Raw genomic sequence first — 13,327 nt, 5'->3', positions numbered from 1 at the left:
TTACCCTCATCTCAAATAACAGAGGCCTCAGTATTGGAATTAAGCCAGTAACATCAAAATGAAAGGAACTCTCCCCCCTACCCTCCAAACTTTACTAGAGCCAGACAGCATGCTTTCCTGCTGGGGACTGAATCAAGAGCCTATGCGCGTGTGCTTAGGAAAGTGTTCTACACTAGACTGTAGCACCAGCCCCTCCTTAAAGTTTCAACACACAAAAAAATGACCCTAGGCAGGGGAGAGGGAAGGTTGAAGCATCAAGATCAGAATAAATACACAGCTGGGTGACAGCCCCTGAAAGCTGGTCAAACTGGGGAAACATACCTTCTTCCCTGCTAGTTTTATCCGTGGAGTGAAACTGTTACAAAAGAGCTGGCTTTTGGATGTGTAGAAACTGGAAAGAAAGAAAGAAAGAAAGAAAGAAAGAAAGAAAGAAAGAAAGAAAGAAAGAAAGTAAGTTAGTTCATTAATCAATCACTTATTTATTTTTATGCCTGCTTGGTGTTTGGCCTGCATGTATGTCTGTGTGAGGGTGTTGGGTCCACTGGAACTGGAGTTACAAACACTTGTGAGCTGCCATGTGGGTGCTAGGAATTGAACCCGGGTCCCCCAGAAGAGCAGCCAGTACTCTTAACCACTGAGTCATCTCTCCAGCCCCAACTTTTTGTTATGCTTTGTTTTTCAAGACAGGGTTTTCTGTGTAGCCTTAGCTGTTCTCACACTCAGATCCACCTGCCTCTACTTCCTGAGTGCCGAATAAAGCTGGCCCCTAATATACCCGGCTTCTGTAAGCTAAACCTTAAGGCAAACTGCAATCCAGAGGAGGTCAGCACACCTGCGCTTGGCTTAGTTTTAGGTTCGCAAATCTTCCCACTTCTAGCCAACGCCATGGCTCAGTGAGTGAAAGCACTGTGCAAACCTGACGACGTGATCTCTGGCAGCCTATGGTGGAGGAGGGACTCAACTTCCAAAAGCAGTCTTCTGACCTCCAAATATACCACACTCACACACACATCATACACACACACACACACACACACACACACACACACAAATAATAAAGCCAGGCATGGTCACACTCTGGAGGCAAAGGCAAGTGAATCTTTATGAGTTAAGAGGTTAGGGTATGGAGAGATGGCTCAGCAGTTAAGAGCACTGACTGCTCTTCCGAAGGTCCTGAGTTCAAATCCCAGCAACCACATGGTGGCTCACAACCATCCATAATGAGATCTGACGCCCTCTTCTGGAGTGTCTGAAGACAGCTACAGTGTACTTACATATAATAAATAAATCTTAAAAAAAAAAAAAAAAAGGTTAGCCTGTCTACATAGCAAAGTCTCAGCCAGCCAAGGCTACATAGCGAGACTTTGTCTCAAACAATAACAACAACAACAACAACAACCAATAATAATAGTAAAAAAAAATTTAAATTCCAACTTCAACATCAGCAATAATTTCGATTGCTGCTCTGGCCTTTGCTCCCCACATGCCATGTGCTCACTGGTTCTAACTGCTAACTAGATCAGAACCTTCAATAAGGGAAGGGGCACGAGCTCTTTCTATCAGGGTACTTTCATCCTGGTGTTTGGTATACAGTTAGGCGCACAGGAAATTCTTTGTATCTACTCACTGATCTATACTTAAGTTAAACAAAACAAATAAACAAACAAACAAAAACCAGGAAAAAGGTTAGTGTTCAAGAAAAAAATAGCTGAAACCATTAAACCCCAATCCCTCTAAAAATAATGTTAATACATCCATGTCATAAACCCGTGTTAAGTGAAGATTAGCCTCACACCAGAGTGCTGAATTAACACACAGATGCCGTACTGCCTTTCTATTCTTCAGAGACCCTCTTGTATTCTCTTTTCTTTCTATGTTATAAACTCGCAAATAATGTTTGGGATGTTGCCCCAGTTCTGACTTTTAGAAAGTCTCTATCTACAAACAAATAAAAAATAAAAATGAAGCCAGGTATGGTGACACACACCTGTAATCGAACACATGGGAAATAAACAGGGGAAGGTGTATCCCTGTGAGCTCAAGGTCAGTCTGGTCTATATGGTGAGTTCCAGGGCAGCCACACCAAGAATAAGACCATGTCTCAGAAAACAAAACAACAGAATACTAGCGGCAGCAGCAGCCACTGCCGCCGCAGATAACTGACAGGCCATGGGAACAATCTTATAGCACACTGAGCACAAAGGAACACAAGAGTCTCACCTGTACCTGCCACTGGGACTCAAGTCCAGCCAACCCTGTAAGTTGGCTTTTCTCAAAGGTATACAAGTTAGAACTAACTGGAGGCTGCCATTTTCTTCCCAGACATCAAGACTAAAACACATGAATGGAAACTTGGCATGGTGGCCGATGTCCATTATTCTAGCACTTGGGAGGCTAAGGAGGAAGGAATGGGTACACAGCAAGACTCTGTCTCAAGAAAAAAAAAGAAATGGCTGAAGTAAGGAAAGGTCTTGTCATGCAAGCACAATTTCCAGAACCCATGTTAAAAAAAAAAAAAAAAGCCAGGCTCAGGGCTGTGCACTTGCAATCCCAGGACTAGGGAGACAGACAGGCAGACACCAGGGAGACAGCCTGGGCCTCACTGGCTAGCCAGCCTAGCCTACTTGGGAAAGCTCCAGGACAATGAGAGACTCTGTCTCAAAAAAGAAAGTGAATGGCTCTAGAAAAAAAGACACAGTTGGCATCTGCTCTCCATAAGTATGTACATAGACATATATACACACCCAAATACACATGTGTAGCAATACAACATAAAAATATCTCACATTCTAAAAGACTGGAACTTTTGCTGGACCTCCCAGCCACAGTTAGTAATACACCTTGAAGACACACAGAATGCCTGTAAGAGAATGATGCATCGAGGGGCAAGGTGGCATATGTCTTTCATCTCAGCACTAAGGGAACACAGGAAGTTCTAGGACAGCCAGAGCTCTGTAGAACCTTTACAATCTAAATTATAATCTTAAATTATGTATTCTTCCTTGCCCTGACCCATAAATGAGTGTGTATGTGTGTGGGAAACAGCAAATATAGATTGAAAGCAACCTTGTAAAATGAGTGAAGATCCACCATAAATGTTAAAGACAACGTACAGACATTGCTTGATAACATTTGTTTCCTTGTTATCTGGGTCAGTTAGACCCAATGACGTAATCCCTTATAAAATTCTATTAAAGGTTTCTGTAAAGCATCCCTCCTTCCTTCCCTGTGTGGTATGTTCTGTGGTGTTCAATAAAAGAGAGCAAAGTCCTTTGTTAGGAACACAAAGAAACACACACACAATGAGATTCACATGACTACATTCAGGCAGGCACAGATTCAGGTTATTACAACAAACAGAAGACACAAGAAGAAAAGCAGGATTCAAATCTTGGTTCAACCTTGGTTAAGTTACACCAAGGGATGGTGCTTTTTAATTTCTTAATCATAACACAGCTCTGACACACTTTGAGTACTCCAAGTCTATTATTGTGTTCAAGTTGATATATAGGTACACACACACACACACACACATCAGAGAGATGAGTTATAAAGTAACGTGAGACAGAAAGATGGATTTTTATTAAGTTGAACCATGAAATGGCTACTTTTCAGGGCTACAAACAATCCAATGTCACAATTTTCATTTGGGTTTCAGGACTTCTCTTTGTTTGCTCTGTTCTGTTCTGTTTTGTCAAGGCTCACAATGAAATGTCTCACCAAATTCTTGGATTGAAAAGTCTTTCACGTGTGGTTCTATGCTACATCATAATGGAACCAGAACACCAGAGTAGGATGAAAAATAGAGTGGGAATTCAAGAATCTTCCAAGTTACTATAAAGTATAATTTGAGAAAAGTGCAGAAATTTAACTGGAATATCTGCATTTCTATATACTATGTAGTTACCTTTTATCTTTCCTGAACTAAACTCAAAACCATGAAATATGTGGGTTTTAATTGTGATTTTTGAATTGATAACTTAATAGAAATGTATTAAAAAGTTACAAATAGGTCAGCAAGATGGCTCAGGAGGTAAAGGTACTTACTTTTATAACTGTGCTGGCAGAAATGAAAATATTCTAAAGAGACACATGTGTCTCTCAATCTGAGACTATCGAAAAAATGGACTTTAAAGACATGGGAATTCTCCAGAAATTGCATGCTGGAAAAGGAAAGGCTGCTAGCCAGTGTGGGACTTGTGTCCTGGAAAGAGACTTCCCACAGTTTTAACAATCTGTGAAGCCAGCCTATAGGACAGCCTACAGACAAGGATGGCTCAGAGGTGGGTGGGACCACATCTTGACCATCCCGGTTTAGATGTGCATACCCTTGGTCTTCTATTTAAGTTCTGATTTCATTTTAGGATTCTAAAATCAGAGTTGAGGGGTTTTCTAGATCTCTTTGCCCATCTTCCTAATGCTGCCACATTGAATCAATCTTTTTCTGCTTTCTAATTTTATTTTTCCTTAGAGTTAAAGACCACAAAACAGGACTGGAGAGATGGTTCAGGGCTTAAGAGTACTGACGATTCTTCCAAGGAACCCAGGTTTGATTCCTAGCTTCCACATGATTGCTCATAATCTGTAACTCCAGTTTCAGGGCACTCAACTCCCTCTTCTGACCTTTGAGGACACAAAGCAAGCATGTGGTGCACATGCAGGCAAAAGACCTGTATAAAGTTTTGGATTTTCTTTATATGTTTTTACTTTTTAAAGATTTATTTATTTTATTGATATGAGTATACTGTAGCTGTCTTCAGACACACCAGAAGAGGGTATATTACAGTATGAGCTGCCATGTGGCTGGTGGGAATTGAACTCAGGACCTCTGGGAAAGCAGTCACTGAGCCATCTCTCCAGCCTAATAAAGTTTGTTTTTTTTTTATTACTTTTTTTTTTTGAAAGTATGATATCTATGCTGTCTGTGGTGGCTTACAGCCTTAATATTAACATTGCTAAGGTGGGACAATCAAAAGTTTGAGACCAACTTGGCTACATAGAAAGACCCTGTCTTAAGAAAGAAAGAAAGAAAGAAAGAAAGAAAGAAAGAAAGAAAGAAAGGAAGAAGCACAAATTTTTTGTATACATTCTAAAGGAAGAATATGGAAAACAAGCCAGACAATATTTTATAGGCTCTTGGAGAATATATTATAATAAATAATAGTTATTAAATGAATAAATAAATAAGGGACACTCTTGGATCAGGATAATTGCAGTGGGACCACATTATAATTACAGAGATGGATAAACAAGTAATCCTTGCTCATTTCTGGTTCTTTGCCTATGAATAATTATAGATGGCTAGCAACAATCACTGAACCAATAGGAACACAGCTTGTTACAAAGAGAAAAGACACATAAGCAAGGCTAACATCTGTATTTGTAATGAGATTCCAAGCTGGTCTCTAGTATATTTTGCAACTTAAATACTGTAGAAGCCAGGACTAGCAAGATTGCTCAGTGCTAGGTAAACACACTTGACAACAGCCTGAGGACCTGAGTCTGATCTCCAGGAGCTATGTGGGGAAAGGGAGGAAAGAGTATCTTATAATCCGTCCTCTGATCTCCACAAGCATGCCATGGCACAGACACAAGTAAGTAAGTGTAGTAAATGATAACTGTTTAAAACAGGCTATAAAAGTCAAAATAGAAGTTTCTATTGAGCTGGAACCATAAGGCAAGCAGGCTGCCCCTCATGAAGCCCAGCCTAGTACAAACAACACAGAGACTAGGAAGCAAGTCGGCAGGGAAGGAGTCACAGAGAAGAGGGGTTAGAGCTGGGCCTTGAAAGAAAGAATCTTCAAGGAAATGACAAGCCTGAGACACTATAGGTTTTAAAAAAAATAGTCCTGAGGGAAAGATGAGGGTGTCTGCTACCCATAGTATCAAAGGGAAGGGCTGGAGAGATGGCTCAGCGGTTAAGAGCCCTGACTGCTACTGAGGAGGTCCTGAGATTAACTGCCAACAGCCACATGCATGGTGACTCACAACCATCTGTCATGGTATATCTGGTGTGTCAGACACATTTTTCAGGTGGCAGGAGAGGAGGCTGCAGGGGTCAAACACATAAGTCCTTATCAAATGCTCTTGAGCATCAGATCAAGCACATATAGTGTAGTGGTTTAAAGACTGCTGTCTCCTGATCCCAAGGATCCTGGCATAGCACACCTTGCTATGTGATAGTAAAGAACACTAATACTTTTTTACTTCTATATCTTGAGATTCAAACTAAGACTATAAAAATGATTTTTTACTTCAGAACAAAAGGAAAAAGGAAAAAGTAACAGTCTAAAGAAGTGGATTCTCAGGCCTAGGATAGAACAATTGTGGACTATGCATTAAGCCACAGGTACAGGCTAGAGAGATAATTCAGTGATCAGAGGACCTGAGTTTGGTTCTCAGAGCCCACATCAGGTGGCTCTCTACCTGTAACTCTAACTCCAGGTGACCCGACACTACTGTCTGGCCTTTGTGTGGATCCATATACAAATGACACATGCACACATAGAAATAAATCTTTTTAAAAGAAACAGAACAACCAATTAATTAATTACTAATCAATTAATTAGTAAGGCAGACTTGGGTGGCTTAGAATATGATCCCAGCATTCAGGAGTCTGAGACAGGACTGCCATGAGTTTGAGGCTGGACAACACAGAGACTATCTCATAAAACAAAACGAAATAATAAATGTAAAGAGCCAACACCAAGGAAACTATTCAAACATGTCTTCCACGTACGCTCATACCCACCTGTGGTTTATCCAGTGAGGAATATTATAATCATCACCCAGTCGAGAATCCCTCGGAACACTCCGGTTGTGTAGCTGCAAGAAAAGTCGCCAGGACACAGATGAGATAGAAAATAAGCTGGCTAAGAACTGCTCCAATTTTTCTATTTTAATTATTCTTCAAATGGTCTTTCAGAAGAAAATCTAAATTCTATTACCTTGAATAATGGCACAGCATGTAATGGCTGCTCTCCCATGCACACTAAATCCACACCAATTCCTAAAAGGGAAAGATGGAGAAAGGTGGGAAGAGGGGGACCAGAGCATAAGTAAGTGCTCCCGTCTGTTAACTGGAGTGTGCAATGATATTACTGAACGAGGCTGGTATGAGGCAAAGCTGACTTGCTCTGCTGCAGTTTAAACTTAAAAACACATGCATTTGCTTCTCCTTCTCATTTGCTTTAGGTTAGACACTGCTTACCCAGATCTGTAAAACAACAAGCGAGGCCTCCACTACTAAATTCTAGTGACATCCCTGGATTCCCTTGCAAAGCCCTCCATATTCTAAGAAGACATTGAAAACCCCATGGTTCTAGGATAACTCAGCCTAGGAACACAGGGAGATAGCAGAAACCAAGAACTGTTACCATTATCAATCATCCGCTGCTTGGTCAAGATCATGAGTAGGCGGTCCACTTCAAAGACACCCACCCCTGGCGTGATCACCACAGACATCTGCCCAGTTCGGTCAAAGTTTCGGTTGATGTAGTGCTTGTCAAACACTTAAAAGAAAACAAAATCCCCCCCAGTGTTGAGGTCACAGCTTTTTAGAGCCAGCACAAGCAAGCATCTCTGTGCTTTCAGAGCACCTGGCACACATTCCAATCATTCCGACCTGAATCTTACCAAGTCTCACAATCATTTATTTTCCCTTCTACTTTGGCAATGTCTTAAAAATAAGTCCTTCACTTTACCCTTAATCAATTGCCCTCACTGATATCCATACAGCCTCAAGTGCTTAATTTATATCATAAACTTACATCATCCATCAGTGAGTCTATCTGAAAGTTCCAAGAAGCAAATATGATACTTTATACTTATTTGTTTTCTGTGTGTACAGTCAAGTGGCCACATTCCAAGGGATGAGGTTGAGGGACAAGCACCTTTGTCCACTGAGCTATCCCACCAGCCCCAAATATCACTTTAACACAATATTTAAGATAACATATAGATCAAGGATTTTATCAGACATATACATTTTTATTCCTGAACTAATTCTTGCTATGAAAAAATTTTGAAAGTCAAATATAACAAGAAGAGTAGCAATAGCTATCCTGTGCTCTAGAATCCCCAGCACCTGGATACGAGTCCTGGAAAGGTAACATGTGTTCTAGAATTCCCTAACACCTGGATACAACTCCTGGAAAGGTAACATGTGTTCTAGAATCCCTAGCACCTGGATACAACTCCTGGAAAGGCAACATGTGCTCTAGAATCCCCTAACACCTGGATACCACTCCAATAAGGGTAACATGTGCTCTAGAATTCTCTAACACCTGGATACCACTCCTGGAAAGGTAACATGTGCTCTAGAATCCCTAGCACCTGGATACTTCAGGAAAGGTAACATGTGTTCTAGAATTCCCTAGCATCTGGATACAACTCCTAGAAAGGCAACATGATGAAGTGAAAACTCATCAGCCCTTCTACCTCCAGCCAGTGCCATTCATGGCTACCAGGAGCCAGCCTTACCATCGTCTTTCCACATAGAATGCTGTATTTCCAAATACAGCAGAGACAGGATCACTGGGGACTGAATGTGGCTCCAGGAATTCCTATTGCTGTGTTTCTCAGAGCTACAAAGGTCTCTATCTTCCCTGAAAAGACGTGCCTGAATCTTTACTTTAAATTTCCTTCTCCATTGGCTACCACACACACACAGGGACAGCCTTAGGAAGAGGTTAGACCACAGTCACTGGCTCTTCTCACAACAGGACTGATGGAAGGCACCTGGTTCACTTCGTATACCCTTCTCCACTTGAACTTTAACAATATAGCATTTGCACTTTTTCTGGTTGTTTTTAATTTTTTATTGCATTTTTATTGTGTGTTGGGGGTATGTATGCTGCTAACTGCACATGGGTGGAGGTCAGAGAATAACTAGCAGAGATCATTTTTCTAAGATCTCAGGGCTCAACCCTAAGCCCTCAACTTGAAATCAGGCATCTATACAAACTGTCTCACTAACCCCATGTTTTTGCTTTTGCTTTTGAGACAGGGGCTCTCTCTCCCTCATGCTTATGATTCTCCCTCCTCAGGCACCACACCCAAGGATATATGTATTTTCTTTTAAAAAGAAAAACTAAAAAGAAAAACAACTCTAAAATCAGCTGAGGGATGGTGTGAAAAATAAAAACATAGTCTGTAGTTAAAAAAAACAGTCACCAGGCCGGAGCAGAGTCCTGCCAGCTCATCCCCACGGAGGCAGATGAGAGCACTGAGCTGATTCCCCAGCAGAAGGCCTACAAGCCAAACAGCAGTCATTATGACCACCGTATTAGAATGCACAGCTTTGAGATAATCTGAGGTGTAACTAAGAAGAGGGCCACCAGGTTTGGGTCTTTGGGCATCAGCAATGAGCTGATGATCAGCAATGAGCAATGAGCCATAGACATATGGCCACATGGAAAGGACAAGGACAAGGTTGGCTTACAGTGTTCTTACTCACCATTGAATGACAAGTTGATGGCCTCTAGGTAGTTTCCTTGTGCTGAGGTAGAATTGTCTCCTTGAGGAAAGCCCCCTGAAGCCAAAAATACCAGCAAGGAAAAAACATTTCATCAAAGATGATCTCTTGGAAACTACCAGGAAGGTGCTAGGTGGTGGAGGCTCACACTTTTAATCTCAGCACTCAGAAGGCAGGGGTAGTTGGTTCTGAGTTCCAGGCCAGTCTGGTGAGTTCCAGGACAGCCATGGCTGTTACACAGAGAAAGTGTGTCTTGAACCACACACACCTCCCACCTCCCAAAAGAAGGAAAGCCAGGAAGGCAGCTCTGACACACAGATGCAGTACCTGCCTGTTCCAGTCGCACCAACACTGGATACTGGATGAAGAGTTTTTTAATGGTCACGAGGAGTGAAGTCCACTCTTCCCTTCTCTCATTCTGCACCACCACTCTGAAAGGAATATTATCATTAGGGAGAAATCAAACACCTGTCACATACAAGCTATCAGGTTCATGACAAAGTTTCAAGAGAGGAGGATAATGTGATTAATAATGAGTGATAAGCAGAGGATGAGGAGATGAGCATGCCTACCATTCAAGGACTGAGGACTAAGGAGGTAGAGCCACAAGTTCAAAGACAGATTGATCAACATTGTGAGTTTTAGACCAGCCAGGGTTACTTGGTCAAAAATAAAACAAGCTAGGTACAGTATTCCAAGCCTTTGATCCCAGCACTTGGGAGGCAGAGGCCCAGCCTTGTCTATATAGAGAATTCTAGGCCAGCCAGGGCTACAGAGAAAAACCCTGTCTCAAAACAAAAAACAAACCAGGCATGGTAGCGCACGCCTTTAATCCCAGCACTCAGGAGGCAGAGGCAGGTGGATTTCTGAGTTCGAGGCCAGCCTGGTCTACAAAGTGAGTTCCAGGACAGCCAGGGCTACACAGAGAAACCCTGTCTCAAAAAACAAAAAACAAAAAAAAACAAAAAGCAAATAAAGTGGCTCATTAAGTGAAGGAACTTGGCTCAGTGCCTGATGCATGAGTTCATTTGGGGACCTATAAGGTAGGAGAAAACAAACACTCACAAGCTGTCCTCTGACCTCAACAGTGTTCCCATGAGTACATGCACATACACCATAGATAAGTAAATCAGGGCTGGAGAGAAGGCTCATCAGTTAAGAGCACCAGCTCCTCTTCCAGAGAACACAGGTTCAAATCCCAGCACCCACATGGCAGCTCACAACTGTCTGTAACTCAAGTTCTAAGGAATCTAACACCCTTACACAGACATACATGCAAGCAAGACACCAATGTACATAAAGTAAATAAGGACGTAAGTAAATATTTGGAATCTTAAGAATAAAACAAAGGCAAACCATGATTAGCACACGCCTTTAATCTTAGCACTCAGGAGACAAAGTCAGGTAGAACTCTCAGAGTTTGAGGCCAGTGTGATCTACACAGTGAGTTCCAGCCAAGATCATATAAAAACCGTCTTAAATAATCATAATGATATGAAAAATAAAAATAAGGGAGAAAATGCTTGAGGAAGATACCCCTGATGTTGACTTCTAGCCTCTTCATGAGCATGTACAAATGTGAACACAACACACACACACACACACACACACACACACACACACACATCCGTACACAACACACACACACACTACACAACACACACACACACACTACAGAAGAGAGTAAGACTACAAAGCTTCTGTATACCAACCACTCAACCCGAGTAGGCAAAGAGCCTGCTACCATGCCTGAGAGCCTGAGCTGGATCCCCTGCACTGATGGAGAAGCCAGGAAATGGCTGTGTATATCTGCAACCCTAGTGGTGGGGAACAATAGACAGACAGATCCCTGAGCTCAAAGGCCAGCCCACTCAGCAAACTCCAGGTTCAGTGAAAGATGCCCTGTCTCAAAAGATGAGGTGAAAGAAATCAAGGAAGACACTCAACGTTGACCTCTGGCTTCCACATGCAAATTCACACACAGACTCTCACAAATACACATATATACCCTGACATACATAGATAAAGTCATTTTAGCACACAATTAAGAAGCTATAAAAAGCATCAGATAACCAAAAAAAAACAAAAAAAAAAACAAAAAACAAAAGCCAGGTGTGGTGGCGCACGCCTTTAATCCCAGCACTTGGGAGGCAGAGGCAGGCGGATTTCTGAGTTTGATGCCAGCCTGGTCTACAGAGTGAGTTCCAGGACAGCCAGGGCTACACAGAAAAACCCTGTCTCGAACCGCGCCCCCCAAAAAAAAGTATCAGATAAGTGAACAATATTAGAGTCATGGATAATTATGTTAAATGACATTGTGATTATATATAAAATTACCTCATTTGCATAGAATAAAATAGTATAATCTATAATTTAAGATAAAATCTAGCCAAAAGCAGGAAAAGCATATATGACAAGATATTAACTGCAAATGCAGACACTTAACATCCAAGGTTCTTATATTACCTACTTACATAGCATTAGTTTTGAAGGCTAAGATATTTTAAAATTAAAAAAAAAAATCTAGAAGCTGTGATGGCTCACACTACAGTCCTAGCACTGTGGACACAGAAACAAGGAATGCTACAAGTTCAAGACTCACTGGGTTTATACAGTGACTTCCAGATGAAGCAAAGCTAAATAGTTAGACACTGTTCAAAAAAGCAAAAAATAAAAATTCTGAACACAATATGTTAATTCTGTATCTTAGAATTTTAAAAGTACAAGAACTGAAAATTTATGAAATCTGAAAAAGTTCTTTAAGTTGGGAAGAAATAACCAAAAAGTAAGTCAAAGACACAGCAAAGCATTAGAACATACTTGTAAAAGTCCTCATAGAATCTCCCTTTGTGATCCTCTTGAATTGAAGCTCGGTTCACTTCAGGAAATTCATCTGAAATAAAGAAAATTCACTATACAAATCATATTGAGAAGAGATTTTTACAATGCTATTGGATTACTCTTTTGCCTTGAAGATCTGGTATCATCAAAAAATAAGCCAGGAGTGGTGGCACATGCCTTTAATCCCAGCACTTGTGAGGCAGAAACAGGCAGATCTCTATGAGTTTGTGGCCAGCCTGATCTACATAGTGAGTTCTAGGATAGCCAAAGCTATACAGTGAGACCCTGCCTTTAAAAAACAAAACAACACAAAACAGTAAGTAAATAAATAAGTAAATACAATTGTGTATCTATTAATGTAGGTTTTTTAGATTGTATCATAGCCCAGCCATCTTACATACATCAAGATGCATTATCCTCCTTTTTACTTGTTCCCCCTAGCAAACCTGGGAAAGACGAGTACAAAAGCAAGACAAAAATAAGATGACGGTAAGGACCCCAACATAAAATAACTGAAAGAAGGTGGTATGAAGGGCGTGTGCTGGTACTCCAGCTACTCAGAAGCCTCGGACAGCAGTTCAAGGTCCGCCTAAAAATGTAACAAGACCCTGTCTATGAAACATTTTAAATTTAGCAGAAGTAATGGTGCACACCTTTGAGCCCAGCACTTGGAAGACAGAGGAAGGAATATCTCTGTTAGCTTGACATCAGCCTGGTTACATAGTGAGTTCTGGAATATAGTGAGACCCTATCTCATGAGAAAATCAAAACAACAAAAATCAAGTAAACAGGCAGACAGACAGATAAAATTTGGACTGTGTAACAAGAATATATTGTATTAAAAAATCTATCTTCTATGGGCTGGAGAGATGGCTCAGTGGTTAAGAGTACTGACTGCTCTTCCAGAGGTCCTGTGTTCAATTCCCAGCAACCCCCTGGTGGCTCACAACCATCTGTAATGGGATCTGATGCCCACCTCTGGTGTGTCTGAAGACAGCAACAGTGTATTCA

General features: G+C 41.3%; 1 protein-coding gene across 9 annotated transcripts in view; it reads right to left on the bottom strand.

The window, feature by feature from the left end:
- Positions 1–13,327, bottom strand: part of Depdc5 (DEP domain containing 5, GATOR1 subcomplex subunit) — a 128,140-nt gene that overhangs the window by 77,967 nt on the left and 36,846 nt on the right. For all 9 annotated transcript variants that reach the window (XM_085836596.1, XM_085836597.1, XM_085836600.1 and 6 more), the window contains 7 exons: positions 12,296–12,368; positions 9,803–9,906; positions 9,458–9,532; positions 7,377–7,511; positions 6,948–7,009; positions 6,752–6,825; positions 322–391 (listed from right to left, as the gene is read on the bottom strand). In XM_085836596.1, the coding sequence (XP_085692722.1) occupies positions 322–391; positions 6,752–6,825; positions 6,948–7,009; positions 7,377–7,511; positions 9,458–9,532; positions 9,803–9,906; positions 12,296–12,368 (593 nt within the window). The remainder of the gene's footprint in view (positions 1–321; positions 392–6,751; positions 6,826–6,947; positions 7,010–7,376; positions 7,512–9,457; positions 9,533–9,802; positions 9,907–12,295; positions 12,369–13,327) is intronic.

This window comes from Mus caroli, unplaced genomic scaffold (genome assembly GCF_978045245.1).
Source record: "Mus caroli unplaced genomic scaffold, Mus_caroli_1 scaffold_4, whole genome shotgun sequence".
Classification (NCBI taxonomy): Eukaryota; Metazoa; Chordata; class Mammalia; order Rodentia; family Muridae; genus Mus; species Mus caroli.
The sequence above is the reverse complement of the archived record's forward strand: the minus strand, read 5'-3'. Positions and strand labels throughout refer to the sequence as shown.